This window comes from Rhinichthys klamathensis, unplaced genomic scaffold (genome assembly GCF_029890125.1).
Source record: "Rhinichthys klamathensis goyatoka isolate OS25496 unplaced genomic scaffold, OSU_Roscu_1.1 h1tg000011l_1, whole genome shotgun sequence".
NCBI lineage: Eukaryota > Metazoa > Chordata > Actinopteri > Cypriniformes > Leuciscidae > Rhinichthys > Rhinichthys klamathensis.
In genome coordinates, this window is record NW_026606564.1 from 20,358,229 (window position 1) to 20,380,747 (window position 22,519).

The 22,519-nt window shown below is 40.1% G+C and overlaps 1 protein-coding gene across 1 annotated transcript in view; it reads right to left on the reverse strand.

Moving 5' to 3' along the window:
- adcy1b (adenylate cyclase 1b) overlaps window positions 1-22,519 on the reverse strand; it is a 67,270-nt gene that overhangs the window by 16,251 nt on the left and 28,500 nt on the right. Inside the window, exons 5-13 of the mRNA XM_056266248.1 lie at window positions 17,612-17,739; window positions 11,687-11,845; window positions 11,441-11,582; window positions 10,963-11,118; window positions 4,700-4,894; window positions 3,453-3,550; window positions 2,508-2,592; window positions 1,427-1,516; window positions 1,075-1,334 (exon numbers count right to left, since the gene is read on the reverse strand). Coding sequence (XP_056122223.1) covers window positions 1,075-1,334; window positions 1,427-1,516; window positions 2,508-2,592; window positions 3,453-3,550; window positions 4,700-4,894; window positions 10,963-11,118; window positions 11,441-11,582; window positions 11,687-11,845; window positions 17,612-17,739 — 1,313 coding nt within the window. The remainder of the gene's footprint in view (window positions 1-1,074; window positions 1,335-1,426; window positions 1,517-2,507; window positions 2,593-3,452; window positions 3,551-4,699; window positions 4,895-10,962; window positions 11,119-11,440; window positions 11,583-11,686; window positions 11,846-17,611; window positions 17,740-22,519) is intronic.

Here is a 22,519-nt window from a genome sequence, read left to right on the forward strand (position 1 = left end):
ATACAGTCAACTACACCCCAAACAGACATCAGCAGAGAGTCAACACACTGATTCAGCCCAGCTAACAAAATACAGTCAACTACACCCCAAACAGACATCAGCAGAGAGTCAACACACTGATTCAGCCCAGCTAACAAAATACAGTCAACTACACCCCAAACACACATCAGCAGAGAGTCAACACACTGATTCAGCCCAGCTAACAAAATACAGTCAACTACATCCCAAACACACATCAGCAGAGAGTCAACACACTGATTCAGCCCAGCTAACAAAATACAGTCAACTACACCCCAAACACACATCAGCAGAGTCAACACACTGATTCAGCCCAGCTAACAAAATACAGTCAACTACACCCCAAACACACATCAGCAGAGTCAACACACTGATTCAGCCCAGCTAACAAAATACAGTCAACTACACCCCAAACACACATCAGCAGAGTCAACAACACACTGATTCAGCCCAGCTAACAAAATACAGTCAACTACACCCCAAACACACATCAGCAGAGTCAACACACTGATTCAGCCCAGCTAACAAAATACAGTCAACTACACCCCAAACACACATCAGCAGAGTCAACACACTGATTCAGCCCAGCTAACAAAGTATAGCTGACCATCCCTTTACATTATGAAAACATTATTTCTGAATGTTTGCTGAACATTCAAAACATGCAGTTTCTTAAGAAAAAATTTTAAAAACCATTTTCTTTGATATGCAGTCATATTTGTTCTAGCCATGGGAAATTTAAGTGTGTGTCCAGATGGGAGGATTTCAGAAGTAGAGGGAAGAGGATGAGTAAGATCCCAGACAGCAACAGTGTCGGCCCAGATGCGGCCCACATGTGGATTCAACGTGTACCAGATGTGGGCCGGATCTGGGCCGACACTATGTTGCTGTCTGAGTATCTTTAAATATCACAATCGCCTGTTTTTTTAAAGACAATAAAGATTGTTATTTAGATCTTCCTTGTCTCCATCGCTCACTGCAACCATCACAAGACACAGGGATCTATATATAACCGTGTTTTGGAGAGCTCAGTGCCCTGAATCAGCCGTCTCTCACCCTGAAGAGCGTCTCAATCCGCTGAGCTCCAGGACGGTGATGTACAGCACCACCATCAGCAGTAACAGGATCATTTTGGGCAGCCAGGACACTCGCAGGAACAGCGCCATGGTCAGCGTGCCCACTATGCAGGATAGGAAGGCGTACTGGGCGCCTTCACATGGCAGCTCGGCCATGGTGCGGTTCAGCCCTCCGGCCGGGTCAATGATCACGATGGAGCGTGTGGAGTTAGCAGGCCAAAGCCATGGCAAACATCCCACCTGAGAGAGAGAGAGAGAGAGAGAGATAGAGAGATTGATGATACTACACATGGCTTCTTTACAGTATTGTTAATGATTGTAAGATGATTTACCACACAGGCCTGAGCCACAGCGTATATTAAGAGCACTATGAACACACACAGAACGGTCCGGATCTGTATGGTGAGGCACCCTGGAAAACACTGAGGCAGACAGACAGAGATTGGAGAAGACTCGCATGGTGGAAGATCAGTTTACAAAATATGAACAAGTAAATCTACTTAATGCTATGGTCAAATATCTTCATCTGTGTTCTGAAGATGAACAGAAGTTATTTGGGGTTTATAAGTAAATGATGACAGATTTTTGGCTGAACTAACCCTTTAATGCAATTTTATATAGCAATCTTTACAAACTTTCACTGCAATGCAGCTAAGAAAATCTTAATATTTACACACATTTAAATATATATTAGGGCCGGGACTCATTAATTAGAGGCTTTGTAATTAATTAATCGAAATTAATCGCATTTTAATTGCATAAATAATTGACCTGAGAACAGTGAGAAGTAATTTTTTTTCACATGGATTTTTAGTATACCATTGAATAATGACAATACATAAGCTTAATCAACAACATTTTGTTTATTTTTGTTCAACCAAGTCCAGCAGACCAGTGCAATTTTTGCCATTAAGTGTAGCAATAGCGAATTCCTTGTTGCATAACTTGCACGCAACCATGCTCTTATCGACGCTTCCATCCGTTTTTATAACAAAATTTCCCATCCACGGGGCCAACCAAAGCGATCTATGAAGCAAGCGATCTCGTCAGCTTCTTCACATGCTTCTTCATCATGAACGCTAGTTGGTGCACCAGTATAATCGGTCCGCCGAAACTCATCCAGTGAGAAACGTTCCGCGGTGCAAAAATGAGTGCGATAAAAAAAATTTTTTTTGTAAATTAACGTGTTAAAGTCTGTAATTAATTAATCTCAATTAACGTGTTAAAGTCCCGGCCTTAATATATATATATATATATATATATATATATATATATATATATATATATATATATATATATATATTTTTTTTTTTTTTTTTTTTTTTTTTTTTTTTTTTGAAAAGCTTATGACAGTCTTGAACCCGAACATGAAACTAGTTTGATCTAGCCGGCCCGGGTGAGTGAGTTTCTTACCTGAACTCTCGTGATGTGCAGGTACATGATACACACGACTAGAAAGCAGATGCAGAAGACCAGCAACACCAGCACAACAGTCCCCCTGAGAGCCACACACACAACAAAACATGAAAAATAATAATACTAGTCAATGCACAGAAGAACTGACACTATTATTTATATCAAGTTCAGCACAGATACTTCTTCTAATGACACCAACCTCAGTTTACAATCATTAGTTAAGTATTGTGAAACAGAGAAAAATGGTATGGTGATATTCCGACGCATATATCGTGATTTAAAGGGGAGCGAGCGTGCAAACCCTACTGTCTGAGTCTGATCACTTTATTTCATTACAGAGCTGCAAGAATACAATACAAACAACAGATCAGCTTAAAATATGAATTATGACTAAAGTCTGTTTTGGGGGGAAACTTATTGTATTAAACATTACAAATATTGCATGTCAGATATTTATGGTATATAGTACATGCATGTTTGCCATACTTTGATCACTGATTGGATCATTTTGCCTGTGATGGCTCACATGATCAAAGAATATTTAGAAGTTGTGAAGAGTTTGACAATTTCACTGAGAATCATCAGTTTTGATCAACAAGCCATGTGCATTTAGTTATTGTGCAAATTATAGACATTAGACACTTACAATACACATGTGCCAAAACACATGCAATTTGCTTAAATACTACATTCAAATCTGATGTGAAAAAGAAATTAATTGTTCAAAGATATTACTTATTGTTTAGAGAAAAAAACTGAGAATTAAGCCAAAGCGATGAGAGAAACTAATGTCTAAAACATAGCACACTCTAGATTTTCACTGTATGTGTAGCGATGAGACGCCGCCTGAAGGGGGCGTCCTCCTCATAATATTGACCATGGAGAGTGTTTCTCTGTCACAACAATAACACGTGTGGCTGAGTGAAATCCTGCTGTACGTACTGTGGTGTGATGAGAAGGTAGAGGACGCCGAACAGAGCAGCAAGGACGAGAGACAGAACGACAGCGCCGGTGAAGTACTCGTCATTCAGCTGGTGATACTAAACACACACATCACACTGTCAATGCCATATTCTCAGAGCACTTGCTTAAACATGGTCAAAAACAGAAGAGAAATGCTGAGCAGTTACATTCGACCGAAATCCACGTTCATGGCTGAGTTTACACCATGTCCTAACCAGACTCAACTCTGCGGCGTGATAAAAGGCTTCTTTGTTGTAAAGGCACAGTTTCTGTCTTAACCAGCCACAACACTGATATGTGATGATTCTATTTTAGAAATTGTTTCTATTTCTGCAACGTCACGGCTGGCACAACAACATACAAAGTATGATAATGATAATCTCAGGAATACTGATTATGTGCTTTATTTAATGTTAAAAGTGTCTAATGTGACTTTGAATATCATTTATGGCCATACTGAAAGCGATAATGGATAATTCACCTCAGATCTTGAGAATGAATGAAAGGAAACAAGAACATTCGAACTGTGACAAGTGTATTCAAGAGTAGATGGTGAATTTGATTACGTGCATATCCATTTGGTTGTGAGTCCAGTGTGCCTGCAGAGAAACTCCGCCCACACACTCTCCTGATTGGTTGTGATTTGTGATTGATTACAGTGGACAGACAAACTGCTTGTTGTTGGAATCGTATCGCTTCGAGTCTGGTGTGGACACAGTGGTACGGTCACATTAGTGAAATTTTAGCGAGATTTCACGGGCAATAAAGGTCCATTATCTATTTTCAGTAGTGTAGCGATGTATGAAGCACAGCTCACACTGAAGTCACTTTCAAACCAAGCAGCTTTCAGCTAGTTTAGAAACCTGCTTTCACAAGTTCACACTTACATATAATTAAATAGAGTAAAGGTTATGCGTACTGCCTGAGGGGAGGACTCCAAGCTCAGAATTTTGGCCCGAACCCAGAGTACCCGCCCATCCCAGGTTGGGATAGGAATAGTTAGAAGTGAGGAGATGGGGTGGTGGAGGGAAAACTGACATAGAACAGAGGTAAGTCTGCTATATATATACCTCCTGATGCTAATTGAGTTGACTGGATGAGCTCCTCCCATGCTAATTAGGTTAATTATCTGAACGTGCTCTTCCCGAACTTTGTTAATAAAAAATCATTTGGAAAATCTTTCACACAGTGATGACACGTGTTAATGAAGTGTTTATGGCTCTCACCCGGTGCTCTCTTTCAGAGTCTCTGTACATGAGCGTGAGGTAGTTCAGGTCAGCCGTGTCGGACTCCGTCTGCCGGGCCTCGATCAGACGGCTGATGTAGCGGTTGACGCGTGTCCCCGGGCTGCTCTGCGCGGCGCTGGCCGCCGTCGATGTGCGGTTCCTTAGCTTCTCCGGTGCAGAGCGGAGAACCCTCCTCTGCCAACGGACGATCACATCATGAAGCTGTGAAGCCTTTATCAGACTGTCAGTCCAAATCTGATTTTTGTGCATATCCGATTGGAATCCAATCATATATATGTGGCAAAAAAAATCACATTTTGGGCCATATTAACTAAACAGGGCAAATACGCGTAATGATGGGATGGGAGAGGAAACTTCAGCGGGTGAATCTACTGACAAGGCGCAAATTAAAGAACACAGACGCAGCAGCTCATTTCCATAATGACCAATGCAATCTAGAGCAACTAGTGATCTACTAACAACACAGTCACAGAGAATTAAAAACAACGTGGCTTGGCAAATTATAAGTCAGATAGTGTCTTCCTCTGGCATTCCAAATAAATGAAGACGAGTGGAGAAGATTCTCTCCCTTCTATCACATGCTGTCTGATCCATGTGGTTCCTCCTCCTACAGCAACTATCACAGCATGTCAAGCACTAAATGGATTAACGCATGCTTTTTCTGGGCGTTAAATAATGATGCAAAAAATTACGCAAATACCAGTAAGTTGACTAGCGCAAACCTTGCATGATTCATACTCTCCTCCCATAAATTTTGCATCTGAAAAGGAATTTCCTACAAATGCAAATGAAATAAGATCAGCCGCAAAAATAACTGTGTCCATGCCTTTTCATCCCTCATTTTTCACTGCATGTCTTTAGTAAATCCTCACAGTGGTTTTTTAATACCAAAAGACGTGTTGCATTGATGCTTTTTGTTAGTAAATCTGGCCTCTAAATACAATTTTTACAAATCCATTTCAACCTACATTCATATGTGGTTTGAAATCCTTTTCTCATTCATTCCACATTAATGGGAATTCAATTCTGTCCTGACTGCTCTAATCCGATTTCGCGTAGCTTATCTGCCACTTTGTCACACCAAGTAAAATGTTGAAGGAAGCATGCTGAAAGACATTGCAGAATGTCTCAGGTTATGCTGGTTCCCTTAGAAGGGGAAATGGGACACTATGGGGAATGCCATCAGTGTGACCGGTGTCTGAACCAAAGACGCCAATCTATTGGGCAAAAGCAGTCTATGACATCATGAGAGGAGTGCCCGCGAGTATTAGAGGGCGCCTGCAAAATACGTCATCAACTCTTTTGTCTGAAGGAGACGTACAGGCAACCTGATGCATAGCAACGAGACTCCGTGTCTCATTCCCTTTCTCTGGGAACCAAGGTTACAGTCGTAACCTGAGACGTTCCCATTTGAAGTGGAACTTCGACGCGGCATCTTGAGTTGACGCTATGGGGAACAAATACACACTCCACCATGCTGAGGAGGTGCCTGCCTTACTATGCTGAGTATGTAAACCATAGTAGCAATAAAGTAACCTGACTCTATAGGTCAATCAGATTCACGGCGCGTCAACCCCCAGGCACAAAATTGCGAGCCACACACTTCTTAGTGGAGCCAGTCCCTAAGCTTTAATTTCTCTAATAGCAAGAGAAATTTCAGCTTCAGTGCTCTATTGCAAGGGAAGTCCCGGCCTTATAACCTTCCACCCTCCCTCAAAGGGCAGGTAAAAACCTAAAGGCCACAAGAGCAAGTTTCTGACGCTAGCTATGTCAGTATATTGACAAAGCCCTCAGGGAGTAGCTTGTCCAAAAGGAGTACTCAACTACAATCTTTGATTCACCACTACTTCTCAGGAGGTGAAAAGGCTCTCACTTCATAAAAAAAGGAGATGAGAATACACAAGGAGCATAGCGCAAGTAAACTGCAGGGGAGCTAAAGCTCTACTTATCAGAGACCTACAAGCACTAATTGAGCCAGTGCTGTTATGACAACACTAATAACTAACTTGCCAGGTCCCCTATGTATAGGTCAACCAGAGTTGTGAGCGATACCCACTATAGGGGAGCATTAAGTCATCATTTAGGGCCATTGTTGGGGAGGAACAGACGGATTCAGATTAATTACAATTTCATCTACTCTGCTCCACCCAAAAGGAAAGACAGGGAGCATGTCATTAAGATGCTTTCTACCCATAGTAATAGTTTTAAATGCCGCTCAGCCAAGGGGGAGCCAATCCCTACTTCAACTTAGGGAAGGTTGAACATGAGAGTTACAAATTTATTCTAACTACCTGGGCTCTATACTCCAAGGAGACTGCAGGGGAGCCATGCCCTACTTAAAGAACACAGATAATTAGGGGAGAGTACCTCATACCCTACCTAAATAGTATGCCTAATACTCTATAACCAAGACTAAAAATACCTGAGGGGAACACCCCTGCATCCTCGCTAAGGGGAATCTAACCCAACTAATGTCAGGAAGAGAGCAAACCAAGGTGGAGAATAATAATAACTCCAACCCTGTTCACCCTGAATCGACCCTAGATTGCAGGAGCACTTGTCCCATTTAGTGCATTATGGTAGCCACCCTTACGAAAAAGAGGGGAGCTTTCTAATAACACGTTCTCAACTCAAGAAATGTTTCAGAGGACTGAGCATGACAGCTGGCCTCGGGGACAGGAGAATTATGTATATTATTACTGGCATCCATGTTATGAGACTGAACATAGAACATGATCAGTCCTCAGTTTGTGAACTGGTAGTTTACATCAACCTATATCAGTAGCTGATAGGGTTGATGCAACAATGCCTCAGCTTCACTGCTCAATCTTAAAAATAGAGACAGGTGCTACACATACTGGCAAGGAATTAAATTGCTTCCAGAAGCAGTAATCACCCAATTAGAAAGGACTGTCTATCGACCAATGCTAGCAACATGCACCTTATAATTAGTCCATGACAGAGCCAGTTGTCAGCGCTCACAGGACCTCACACACTCCAAAGAAATCCTCCTCGGAGAAGTCGTGGGTGAGGGGAGGGTGGAAGAATGAATAATGAATAATGAGCTGCTCTTTCAGAGAGCCTTTTAGTAATCACTTCCATGAGGTCCTGCCTTCTGTTCTTAGCAGCGCAACGCTTCTGCCCCCTGCTCCTTGGAGGCGAGGGGATATAGGAGCAGCCATGCTAACCTTCTGTTCCTGTCTCCAGGAATCCCGGAAATACAGCCCAGAAAGCTAAGAGGAGGCAGAGGGTCTGGACTCAGCTTTATGTGGGATAAATCATCTAAAGGCGGCAGACCTCAGCCTCGCCTCCTTGAAACTCTTGACAACCATCTCAACGGAGCTGCCAAAGAGACCCAAATGTGAGATTTTGGGTGTCCAGGAGAAAATATTTATCTTTCTTCTTAATCCCCAAGAGGTTTAACCACAGGTGCCTCTCTGTAACCACCAAGGCTGCCACAAAACGGGCAATGGCTGTAGCAGTCTGTTTGGTGGCTTTGAGTGTCAGTTCCATAGTCCAACCCAGTTCGGCCACCGCCTCAGGAGACAATCTATGTCCCTGATTCAAGTCCTTGAGCAGGTCAGCCTGCTATGCCTGCAACAACGCAATGATGTACAGAGCACCACCGGCCTGGCCCACTGCCACATACACCTTCTCCACAAGCTGCGAGATGGTTTGGCGCAGCTTTGAAGGCAAGGCCGAAGCCTTAAGTGAAGATGCCTAACCCTCTGAAAGATAAACCGCTAGTGATTAAAGGAAAAACGCAAACTAAGTATGGTTTCTTCCAAGACCTCACAATGAAGGTCTGGAAGAAATGTTAGGCTCATGGGGGAAGGACATTCATGGCCCACTAGGAAGCACTTGTCCAAATTACCACGAACAACTTCCTGTTCCTCACGCGACCAGGGCAGACATAACCGGTGAGTGGTGTGGACCATTCTATCCAATAGTTCCCCATTTTCAGGGCTGATGGGAGAACCAGACTCAAAACATCATCACGTGGTTCTCCAATCACTTCCAGTTTGCTTTCTGCAAACTGCAAGCACGCTTCAAAATCAAGTAGATCGCTTGAACTGGCTTGAGGAGATATTTAAATATTTACTACTTCCCCGAATTCCTCAGCCAGCTCAACTTACAAACCCTCATGATTGTAGTCGCCGCGCTGCCTTAGCAAACCCACGAGGCGATTGTCCCTCCCCCTCGAAAAGAGAGACAAACACGATCAGAGCTTCCTTAACATTAACTTGTCACAGTGGGCACATCCAGCTCCCTCTGGAGCTGCACATGTATGCTCCAGGTTGAGACAGATAATGCAGAGCTCTCCTCTGGTGTAAGGAATCACCTACATGGAGGAAGACACTGATGAATAACTCTTAGATTCACTGATGATGTCATAGACTGGCGTCAGCCAATAGATTGGCATGTTTGGTGCACGTGTTCAGACACCTGGCACGTTCCCCATAACGACAACTCCAGTAGACGTTCCACTTCGAAAGGGAAACAAGGTTTTGGGTCCCACTTTATAATACTGTAGGTGTATTTAACTACTAATTGTTTTGTACTTATGTACTTATTTTGTTGATGTTGCATTGAAAACACTGCTGATATTGGGGTGGGATACGGGTAAGGTTAAGACAGGTTTGGTGTTATGGGTAGGTTTAAGGGTGGATTAAGGCTACATCCACGTTAATCCGGATACATTTGAAAACGGCGATTTCGTTTAAAAAATGCTCTCCGTCCACAGTAGCGTTTTCCTAAAGTTTCTCATCCACACTGAAACGTCGGAAAATGCTAAATTTACCTCACTGCGCATGCCTAAACCCTCACAATAGCTCACTGAGATGATATGGACGGAAAAATAAATAATAAAGTTGCGCAATTCCTCTGGCAGGATTATTTTATTTAGCAAAATACTGTATCTCAGCATTCACTGATGCGTCCAGGTCGCACTCAACTGCTCTCATGTTTTGCCACAGGACAGCAAATGCGAGAAAATTGTCAGTCATCTTTGCAGGACTGTGATATGAAAAGTGTGCAAAGTAACATATTTTAGCAACTGTGTAAAAGTGAATAGCACATAACAGGCACATTACCAGTATAAACATGAATATCTATTGGTACATTAGCGTCACATGATGCATGATGCACATGACAACATGCATCATTGGTTTCAAATACCTCCATTTTGACAGTCCACACTACAACACCAAAACAGCGTTTTCAAATTTATCCACTTTGGAGAGCGTTTTCAAAAATATAAACGCCGTTTCAGTGTGGATGGAAGGCCAAAACGGAGAGAAAAAGATGCGTTTTCAAACGTATTAGTGTGGACAAGGCCTAAGAGAACAATAGTGTAATTATAGATGTAATTAAAGAAATTAATTACAGCTGTAATTATTTGCAAGTATTTTTAAATATAAGTACAATGTAAAGCATGCATTTACAATATAAGTGCATTGTATCAAATGATTCATTCAAATGTTTGTACATAGTAGTTAAGAGATAGTTCAACTATAAAATGAAAATTCTGTCATCATTTACTAACCCTCAATTTGTTCCAAACCTTTAAGAATTTCTTTCTGCTGCTGAATACAAAAGAAGATATTTAAAAAAATGTCAGTAACCAAACAGTTGATGGGACCCATTGACTTCCCTAGTATTTATTTATGTTTTTTTCATTCTATGGAAGTCAATGGGGCCCTGGGTCTGTTTGGTTACCCGTATCCTTCAAAATATCTTCTCTTGTGTTCAGCAGGAGAAAGAAATTCATAAAGAGTTGGAACAACTAGAGGATGAGTAAATGATGACAGAATTGTCATTTTTTTTGTTGAACTATCCCTTTAAAGACACTTCACACTGTATAAAATGGGTCCAGTTAAGTTGTTGCGAGTGAAAAGGTCGAGTGAAGGTCGAGGTCATGCTGGTGTTGTTTTTGGCATAGGCATACCAACGCAATGTCATTATCATAAAAAAATGCAGATATACCGGAAGACCAAAGAGTGCAGTTGTGATACACAGCGTGGACAGTCAATAATTTAGATCATATTCCAAATGTTTAAACAAATAATGGGATTTGGACTGAAAGTGTGAACGTAGCTGGAGATTGACAGCAGCTGGGATAATCTGAACAGCTGTGTGCTTTACATATTAGCATCAGGCACTGTTTGTCTTGGGAAAAAAATACATTCATTCTACATTCATCACACACAAACAGCAGTGTGTCCTCATTCAAACAGACATACCTTGTCCCCGTCCTCACAGTTCATGACGTTGGAGAAGGGGATCTCAGCCTTGAACATCTTGCGGCAGTGCATGAGCTGCACTAGTAAGTAACACACGGTCTTGAACTTCATCTTTTTGGCAGGTTTGATGTCTGATAGGATCAGACCAGGAAAAATCTGAAAAAACACACACAATAGTAGTGAGTAGATCCCATCCCATATGCAGACTGAATATGAAAACGTTAATACGTGTGATATGAAAATCAACAGATATAGGCCTCAGGGACCATCCATATGAAACGTGAGCTAAATGTAATGCTACGCCTAGTTACAGAAGTAAATCGTTTTGAACTAAAATTGCTATAAAACCAAAGCCTTATGTTTAGCCAAGTTGTGTTCCAAATTTGAAGTTAAAATCACAAAAATGTAGCAGGTTCCTGTGAGATTTGTCATATTTGTAGTTTGTTGAGGAGTGTGATCATATTCTATGCGCACACACCTTCCTGCGGTGAGATGGCACTATGAAGAAGGTCTCGATGTCGTGTTTGAGCAGGAACTCGTGTCTCTCACGCCCGTTTCCCGGCTCCACCTCATAATCTCCATTCAGACACTCCAGTGTCGAGCGTGTGATGTGCACCTTCCTGCGAACCAATCACATGAGAGGACAACAGTCCTAAAACTGTCCAAAACAACACATCAGGCCTGACTCTGGGAGACGGGAACGAGTGTAGGTTGAGATGCTCACCCCGGCAGTCCGCCAGCCTCCATCATGTTGGCCAGCGTCACGTCATTGGACCACACGTCATACTGCCACTTCCTGAGGCCCAGCACGCCACAGAGCACGCGTCCCGTGTGCAGACCCACACGCATGTTCAGGTCCACCTCTGTGGCCTCGGCCACCGACCTGACGGCACAATCACAGTCTCTGAGCTTCCATCTAGCCATCATCTATCATCACTAGTTTGAAAAGTAGTTTCACCAGTTCCATATAATCTTTAAGCTCATAAGGTTATTTGTGTTCTGTTCGATTTCTGTGTACTTCCCTTATGGACCGGGTCAAATTGACCCTAATTGGATTCAATACAATTCCTCAAAAATCACACTATGAAAAACAACAAAGATTTAGATACAAACTGTAAACTTTTAATATCAACATTTGTCAAACATTACAAAAACATTATATCTGAAAATATGATTTATGAAAATGTTTTTAAAACAGTTTTGTTTTGACAAAATTGGAAAATACCGGTAAACAGTATACTGATTTTTTTTGCATATATTTTTTTCCTTTTTTTCCTTTTTTTTACATTTTATGCTTTGAACATCGTAACTGAACAAAAAAAAATTGCTGTATAATGAAAAGTTTTCATTTTCATTTTCCTAAGTTAACTTTCTCTAGTTTCCTAAGACCTATTTTCCTAGTTTCATTATTCACTCACTGGGAAGTGAGAAACCAAACATAACAAAAACATACATCAAATAAATGTTTTTTATTTATTTTTTGGCTCTGTGAAGCTGCCTTTGAAAATCCTACATAAAAGTTTTGGTTAAAAGCTAGGTATTTTAGATATTTTGAATATTGAAATGAGAGCTTATTTTACTATCTGTGTCTGACAAAGATTTTCATCTGTAATTTGCAAATAATTCTGAACACTGCAATTTTAGCTTTTTCAAGTGTGTTTGGTTAGGGTTAGAGCACTTTTAGATGCACTTGCACATTAGAACTGGAGTTGAAGTGCCCTGACATACAGAAAATAAATGTTTTTATTTTGTGTCTGTACAGTTGCTTTTGAATGGCTGCCTATGAGGGTCAAATTGACCCGCGAACATCACGAACGTAACAGTAATTTTGTTTGTATATGTCAAAACACATCAGCATGTTGAAACTTTGCAAGCATGTTCATCATGATAAATGAGAAAAAGTCACAAAATATCAAGAATAAAAACAAAGGTTAACCAGTATTTCCAACAACTTGAAAATCGAAACGGGTCACATTGACCCGCAACATAACACAAGGGTTAAGCGTATTTGGCTTGCTGTCCGCAGTTCAGCTCGAGCTTCGATACCCCAGAGGTGTAAAGTCCAGGTTCAGAAAGTAAAAGTCCTCCTCGGTATTTTGGTATCTCCTGGATTTGCTAATTAGCACAGTTTTTCAGCCAGGAGAGTGAACTAATTCGTAAATTCAGCTGGCTGAGTTCATGGGTGGAATAAACATATGGCAGGACTTTTACTTTCTGACCCCTGGACTGTACACCTCTGCGTGGGAACACTAATGCTTCGATCATGAGTATGGTAGCAGGATGGCTAGAGTCTGCAGGTGGAGCTGGGGAGGAGGAGGGACGCCAGAACAGCGGATGCTTATATGCTCCGCCGTTAAATGAAGATTAGATGGGTAACTACGCTGTGACCTTCACTTAATCAGCCATTACTAAAACTATTTGGTAACACCTTACAATAAGGTTCATTAGTTAACATGAACTAAGAATAAACAATAATTCTTCAGTATTTATTCATCTTAGTTGAAATTAATTTCAACTTTTATTAAAATCTTGTTAACATTAGTTAATGCACTGTGAACTAACATGAACAAACGATGAACAGCTGGATTTATATTAACTAACATTAACAAAGATTAATAAATAATGTAACTAATCTATTGCTCATTGTTAGTTCATGTTACAGTTTTTTTTATTCGCTTTGGTACTATTTTCACAAGTAAGGTGTACATTTTCAAAACTCTTAGTGCTAATATCACAACAGATCATCAAAAGTGCACTTTTTTCAAACATTTCATCATGTTTTCAATTGTGTTAGTACAATTCACAAAATCACAAAGTATCCTTTTCACAACACAAAAACAGTGTTTCATCTACATAACTGTTTCATTCACAGTAACTGCCTTTCATAAAGCTCTTATTATCAAACTTTTGATTTGCATCTCTTTTTGTTCAGTTTAATACATTTGTCTATTATTTAATCCAAATGATCTTAATGGTTAATCAATTAATCATTTGGTACACCAATAGATTTCTATAGATATTGATTGTATATACAGTTTCTATAACTTGTTTGCAATTTCCGATATGGATAACCAAATGTAATGAATTATTTTTACTACATAAGTGATTTATAGATACAGTAATAACCACCACTATGTTCAAAGTGTGTGCACACGCATGTCTGTGTGAGAGAGATACAGATAAATTTGCCATTTGTGAAAACACTGTAAAGCAGAATAGAGTATAAGGGAGATAAACGGTCGATGACTGTAAAACATTAGATTGATTAGAGATGTATCAGTAGAAGGGAGACAGATGGCATCAAATACAGCATTTTACATTACAGTATGTATGCCATGTGATACTGTAAACGGATTACCATGGTAGAGACTGCCACATTACTGTAATTCAACCTTCATCTGTAAAGGTCCACTACAGTATATATAGATTCAGTCAAAGGCTATAGAGTGAACACATTTACTGTATTGCCAGCAAACTCTGTTCTCGCACAGAACCTCATGGCTGTGTCATACTTCATCACAGCTTTTGATAACTCACTGCAGATACTATTACAAACATTCTGGATTCAATTACATAAGTTAGGTAATGCACGTGTATTTTCTAATGTGGCAACTGTAGCCTGTAATACTGTAATTATTTCAGCAACAAGGGTGATTTAAAACATGTATCTTGCATTGTTTGCTGTTGAATGAACTGATTGTTAAAAGTACTAAATTGAAAGAAGATCATACTGTTGTGTTTCTGTGATTAAACCAAACGTTCTCATTACATATTACAATAATCTTGTGTTTGAAACAATGATTATGTGGACTGAAAAATGTATAACTGTAATAAAAGCATGGGATCATGTTTTGAAAGAATGACTAGCTGCGTTACAAGTGTGATCAGTTTGGATTTTTGTACTAAGAGTTTTGAAAATGTACACCTTACTTGTGAAAATAGTACCAAAGCGAATAAAAAAAACTGTAATACATTAACTAATATGAACTAATGAACCTTATTGTAAAGTGTTACCAACTATTTATACTACCGGTCAAAAATATGTACGATTTGAGTCGCTTATTCTCACCAAGGCTGGGTTTATTCAATCAAAAATACAGTGAAAAACAGTAATACTGTGAAATATTATTACAATTTAAAATAACCATTTATATATTTTAAAGATACCCTATTATGCTTTTTTGGATATTACTGTCACAGCAGGATGACGCAGAGATGAGATATAGCAGGATCTATTAGCAGCAGTTATGATTTATTAACAAACTTAACATAAAACACAGGTTCTCAGGATAATTGACTTTCAAAAACAATTTAATTGCATAGATAGATAGATAGATAGATAGATAGATAGATAGATAGATAGATAGATAGATAGATAGATAGATAGATAGATAGATAGATAGATAGATAGATAGATAGAGATAAACTGTACATTGTAATGCATGCGTGTCTAACTGTTGACCAGCAGGCGGTGCTGTCCTCAAACTGATATGGCGCTGACAGCGGACGCTTACAGTAGCACATACTGTATGAAGGCTTGTGTGAAGCTGCAGAGATTCAGATCAGATCATGTTTGGTGCTTTGCCATCAAATGAGTTGTGGGTCAGATGAGAATAGTTTGTACAGTTCAAAGCTGGAGGATAAAGTGACGTCGGCCAAGGGATGTTTTATTTATACAAGGCACTTAAAGTTTTCTACAAAGCCTTTATTAAATCATGGCTTTAGGGATATACAAAAAAAAATACTTCTATCCTTATTCTTCTTTTTTTCTGCTTTTCACAGAAGAAAGAAAACCATACAGGTTTAAAATATGACATGGGTGAGTTTCCAGCTGATGTTCATATTAAGTTGTGGAAATGTTTCAAATGTTTTTGTTGGTTAAATGAACGTTAATTTAACATTACATGTGATCATTCTTCAAACATTCAGGTTAACTTTGAACTGAATTTTGAATTCTGAAAGTATTAACATGTAAAGTCCCCGTGAACCGGAAGTTGCAAACGACTTTTCTCCAGTGTTGTGACGTATTTACGAGAGAAACGGAATACTAAATGAGGCAAAATAGTGGGCGTGGCTTTTTTCCAACTAGCACCTGATTGGATCTAGAAAAGTAGGTGTTTTCATTCAGCCTGTCTACTGTCAGTTGGAGGGGCGTGGTTACGGATGTTAAGAAGACACCCAAACCGTCAAACCTACGTCATCAGGGAAGGTCCTCCAATGCAGAGGGAGGGGAAATTCCAGATTTTGATTAAAGCATTTTTTTTGTGTGGATTGACATCGATCAATTTAGGCAAACGAATGGGTAACACTTTACTTGAAGGGGTGTACATAAGACTGACATGACACCTTCATAACCATGACATGACATATGTCATGAATATGAAGTAGGGTATATGCATGTTTATGACAACTGTCATTAAGTGTCTTTCGCTCAATAATGACATTTTGAATGCAAATATGACATTGTTTAAGATGTCTTTGTTATGACATCTTGACATAAACCATAACATCATAACCTGTCAGTGTCTTTGTCATGACAACTTGACATTAAATTAAGTTAAAGTGTCATGTGGCTGGTTTTGACATTGGCTGTCATGAGGCATTATAACTGTGTCATGAATATTTTTCTTGACCTCAACTACAGTGGTACAAATTGAATTTGTCATTAAACAGTTATAATGCCTCATGACAGCCAATGTCAAAACCAACCACCTGACAGTTTAATGTAATGTTAACCAATAAAGCTAAGTGGTTTCTTAAGTTTGATAATTAATCTGCTATGTCATGTTTATGACAGGTTGTGTTGTCTTAGTAATGTCAAGTTCTCATGACAAAGACACTGACAGGTTATGATGTATTGGTTTATGTCAAGGTGTCATAACAAAGACATCTCAAACAATGTCATATTTGCATTAAATATGTCATAATTGAGCGAATGACACTTAATGACAGCTGTCACAAACATGCATAAAACTTCCTTCATATTCATAACATGTGTCATGTCATGGTTATGAAGGTGTCATGTTAGTCTTATTCACACCCCTTCAAGTAAAGTGTTACCGAATAAAGTAAGTATGGTCAATTTTGAATTCATGGGGACTTTAAATACTTAAATGTTTTAGAAAAATCCATTAACAATGTATAAATGTTTTTTTGTGTGTGTGCTAATGTTTTAAAAACGTTATTAAAGACAAGATAACTTTCTATTACTGTTACTTGAAGAACGTGTGTTCACAACCTTGCCAGAACGTTCCCTGTCAGCTGGTAATTGATTACAATTTTTGAGTTATGCGGCAAAAAAACCCTCAAATCCAATGTTCCCATGATGCTCAGTTTTATCTCACAGCTCAGAGGGTTTCAGTCTGATGTGCTCATCATAATACACAAGTTCTTTATCCACACTGCATGATCTGATGATGATATGAGCCAAATGTGATGAAGATTCAATCATCATAACTATGGTGCAGAAAATTCATAATCATAACTGGAACTGTAAGTGTAAGATATGAGTAAATCTAAACAATCCTCTGGAGACTGATGGTGCGAGCAGGAACACTGAGCACAGTGTGTTTGAGGGAACAGTAGATTTACAGCCCTGCTGCCCTTGAACAGAAGGCTTCAGCACACACACACACACACACACACTCACGTGATGGTGTCGATCATGTCCAGGCCCATCTCCACGCAGCAGTGAGCGTGGTCAGTTTTGGGCTGGGTCAGTCCAGACACACAGTAGTAGCAGTCGCCCAGAATCTTGATCCGCCTGCAGTGGTTCTCCTGCAGATCAACACAGGGGAAGCACAACCGTAAAGCTCAACATGGACCGCTTTCACACACACACACGCCTCAGACAACATGACAAGTGGCTTTTATGATTTAAACTGCGACTGATTTCAGGATAAATGTATATTCACTCTGACAGGGAACGTTCTCAGACCTTTAGCTAACGTTCTGGCAAGGTTCTCTCAAAGTAACATTCATTCAAAGTTATCTGGTCTTTAATAATGTCCTCAAAATATCAGCACATGTACATCATTCATTGAGCATTTTTGTCTGAAATCTTTAGGTTGGATGTTCATCTAATGTTTTTTCTTTTTAAATGTATACTTGTTTCAGAACATCCCAAAGTAACGTTCCAATAATGTTTGAAGAATGATGACATGGAGCGTCCCCTTGACGACCGTCGAGTGAGTTGAGTGCGTATCTGCACACTATTGCATCTGCTGGGTTTCTTGTCCAGGGTTCATATAAATGTAGTAGTTTGACAGTTTCAGCTGACTGTGAATCAGTGAAGCTGTTTCTCTCCGTATCTGGAGCTTGTGGAGTATAACGGAAGTGTTCTAGCTCTGTGTTTATTAGGTGTACACATTAAAATCAAGTCAAAAATATTGATTCTGCAGCTTTATGTGTTCCCATGTTCAGAGTCGCTTTATATTAGGCGTCTCTAGTTACATAAAATGTGGTTATTGTGTTGATGTTGTATTGTTAAACACTTGTGCTGCTACTGAGGTGGACACGGGTACGGGTCGGACAGGTTTGCTGGTATGGGTCGGTGTAAGGGTGGGCTCCTGTGTAATGGAATTACAGAAATTAATCACAGCTGTAATTACATGAAGGTATTTTTAAAAAGAAGTAAAATTGCTGTGTCCCAACTCACATACTATCTGTCCAAAATAGCATTAGAGATCGTCCAAATTAGAATAAGAGCGTCCCAAATCGTAGTATGTTGAAATGAGTATCCCAAAGATACCCGGATGATCTATTTTTGCAGATCCGTGAACACGTTAACGGCTGATATTACCAACGCATTCTCATCCCAAAGCGTCATATACTGACGCTTTTGCCAAAGCGTCTACATCCGACGCACATGGCACCCTTTAGCGTCAATATAACACGCTTCGGTTATGGGTAGGTTTAGGTCTGGGGTAGTGTTAGGGTTAGACCACTAGGAGGCGCCATATATCTGCGTCTCAAATTGACGCTAAAGGGTGCCATGTGCGTTGGATATAGACGCTTTGGCAAAAGCGTCAGTATATGACGCCTTGGGATGAGAACGGGCTGGATATTACCCACAACCCATTGTGTGTTGGACGAGGATTCGATTAGAACTACAAACACGAATACAACTACCAACATGGCAGATGTGTGAGACCAATGGTTGTGTAGAGAGGTTTAGATAAAGGGGTTTGAGTGATTAATAATCAGTATCTAACCTGATGAAAATATATTGATTCAATGTTATCCACGGTATATTGCATCTGCAACAGCATTATGAACTTTTGTAATGATACGTGTGGTCATTAACTTTTAAATGCATCATTATATTCAAATTGCAAACACACGAGGAGAGTCTGCAGATCAACGCGCTGCAACATTTCTCTCAGAGACGGTAGGAAATTAAATTAGATTGAATGGAGGATTTTAACGATGACAAGATGATAGACAGGTCAGTTTAATTGGGACGCATCAAATGTAAAGGCATATTCACAAATCAGTGCTAGTTTAAACAATCACAACCTCTATAATGTAAATCAAATGCACATGAAGACATTTATATTCGTGTGATCACTGATTGTAGTTTAACTCTGATTACTGATAGACAACACAAGTCAAAGGAGAGTGAGCTGCAGTTTTACTAAGTGATCAGATGCACCGTTTCCATCAGAAAACAGCTGAACAACACCACAGGACGAACACAGTTAAAAAGACCAGATCCGGAGCGACTCTTTACACACCAGACAGAGGAAAGCACCTAGAAACAGTTAACAACTACAGTGATTCATCGCAGGCGTATATGTGTCCTTCTGTGACTACCCTCCACACAGCGGGAGACGTATCAAATCTATATTAGCTTTCATCTTCCTCAGATGAGGCCAATGTACAGAGACATTTCAAATCACACCAAACAGAAATGAGAAGGTCACTTGCATGGATGAATAAACTAAGTGACTGTGCAAAAAGGTTTCAAATATAAATGTCGTTATGAGAACCGCTTTTCCACAGTTTTAAAGACAGAAAAACAGTTAAAAAAATACGTTTTGTTGAAGAAAAAAAACAGAAAGTGTGTTCAGGTCGAATGTTCTGCAGGAACAAGTTACTGTCACTTTACAGTGTGTAAACGTGAGAGACGTCTTACATTATATTGTAGGATTGAAAATAATCCAAGATATTTGAAACGAACAAAGACATTTGCTTTACTGTTTTCCAGCCCCTCTTTCCCCAAGGGCCGTGTTAAGGCACCGAGATGTGATAGTGAGCCAGGCCTGTAGGCTGAGGTGTGTGTACTTCGGGGGTCGATGAATTGTCACACCTTTAGTGCAGTGGGGGAAGTTGCAATTATCTGATTGGTCAGTTTGAACGTCTCACATTTTGGTTTTAGTCACATGGTCACGGAAGGGATAAAAGAAGATTGTAACTGTTGCTATGTCTCTTTAATGCTCTGGCTCTATTCTTATTCTCTGAGTCCTCTCTTTCTTTGCCTCCTCTTTCCTTTGGCAAATTAAACTGCAAATGTAACGGAGGCCAGCTAGTAGTCGCTGTGCGAGTAAACCTCACTCCTCTGATCTCAATAGGCGCTCTAGCGACAGACGCTAGAGGCTGCAGTCTTTTGCCTCCTTGTTAGAGCGCCTGACTCTCATGCCGGAGACCCGGGTTTGAGGCCCGCTCAGAGCCGGTCGAGTGGGACCCGGGTGGAGGGGTTACATTGGTGCTGTGACCCGGATGGGAGTGAGGTTTAGGGGGGGGGTGAGTGTAACGGAGGCCAGCTAGTAGTCGCTGTGCGAGTAAACCTCACTCCTCTGATCTCAATAGGCGCTCTAGCGACAGACGCTAGAGGCTGCAGTCTTTAGCCTCCTTGTTAGAGCGCCTGACTCTCATGCCGGAGACCCGGGTTCGAGGCCCGCTCAGAGCGGGGTGAGAAGGACCCGGGTGGAGGGGTTACACAAACACATACACAACATAGACAATAACCAACAGTGAACGGATCAAACTCAGGAGTGTAAATGCATGGGATAATGACCAACCTAACCAGACACAGGTGAAGAACATAATCAGTAACCGAGGAAACAAATAAAACATGATGAGGCTTCGTCCGAAATCGCATACTTCCCTCTTATATAGTAGGTGAAAAACAGTATGTGGCAAGAGAAGTGTCTGAATTCACAATACTCATAAAAGAGTCAGCAAAAAGTACTTGGATAAGCTTCTTCTTCCGGTGAGATTCTGAAGTGTGCATCCGATGGACATTTACTATCCAGAGAGGATTTGTGAATGACAGTGAAGCGCCGCAACTGGTCACATGATAATGGTGTATGTTGTACGTCCAGATTACAGTCATACTATAGACCATACATTTTTACAGGTCGTGAAGTAATTACTTTCTCAAACTAAGTGCCTACTCAAGGGGGTATGCGATTTCAGACGCAGCCTTAGAAACCATGACCACAAAGCAAACAGGAACCGAGAACACAGGAACCATGGAAGGAGATCAACATCAAAATAAGAGTCCCTAAACAGAAATCAACAAAACTAGATGTGGCAATAACCATATTTGTGTTGCATGTAGAAGGAAATGTTATATTCAACAACTATCTAAACAAAATGAATCTTCAGTCATAAGTCTTACGCTCCATGTTGTGCATGCGTTTCTTGAGACCCGCTTGTTGTCAGGACGAACCTTGCAAAATGGAAATAATTGTGTGACTTTCACTGTCTAACATTTACAGATAAGGATATAATGGTAAAATGTGAGTAGTGCACTTGGTAAAACATGTCTAAATGTGTCAGAGCATGTTAAACTACACACTTGTGCATTTGTTTGAAAGCTTGTGCACTTGACTGTGTCTGTGACTGTATAAAGAGTGTTATCAGGTTCATGAGGCGAGGCTGTTGAGTTTATGATGGGTTGTTTCATTCTCACGCTGTCCCTCTTCTGGAGCGCAGGTTCATAAATCAGGGTTTAGAAAGACAATAACCCACAGTGTGAAAAGCCCTGTAATGGCAGCATTCAGGTTTGGACAGCACAAGTAAATGACAGACTTTTCATCTTTCACGTTACTACCTCTTTAATGACTATTTACATATTTGTTTCTGGAGAAACAGAACGATTCAAAGCATTTGTCCTTTGAGACGGGTGGTTTAAGACCCCTGGTTATACTGTCCTGCCCTGGCTTTCAACAAGACCAAATATGGTGGGAAAATTATAAATAAGATGATGAATTAAAACATGTAATGTGCTTTTGAATAGCGATAAGTGATAAATGATAATAATGAAATATAATAATAATGTAAATGTCTCAGTAGAGCATTATTTGTTTGTTCAGTTCATTTCAATGTTGATTCTTTGGTAAACCAGCGATTTGAGAGGCTTAGCAAACAGACTTTTACGGAAAAACATGGAACGCCAGAAATGCTGTAAAGTAAGCGTGTTCATAAAATGTGATCAGTGATAGTTTTGATATGTAAGGACTCATGTACAGTCTGAAATTCATGTCGCAAAAAATGTTTTATCGTTGTTTATGAGTCAGTAAATCAAGTCAGTGACTAAATGGTTAACTTC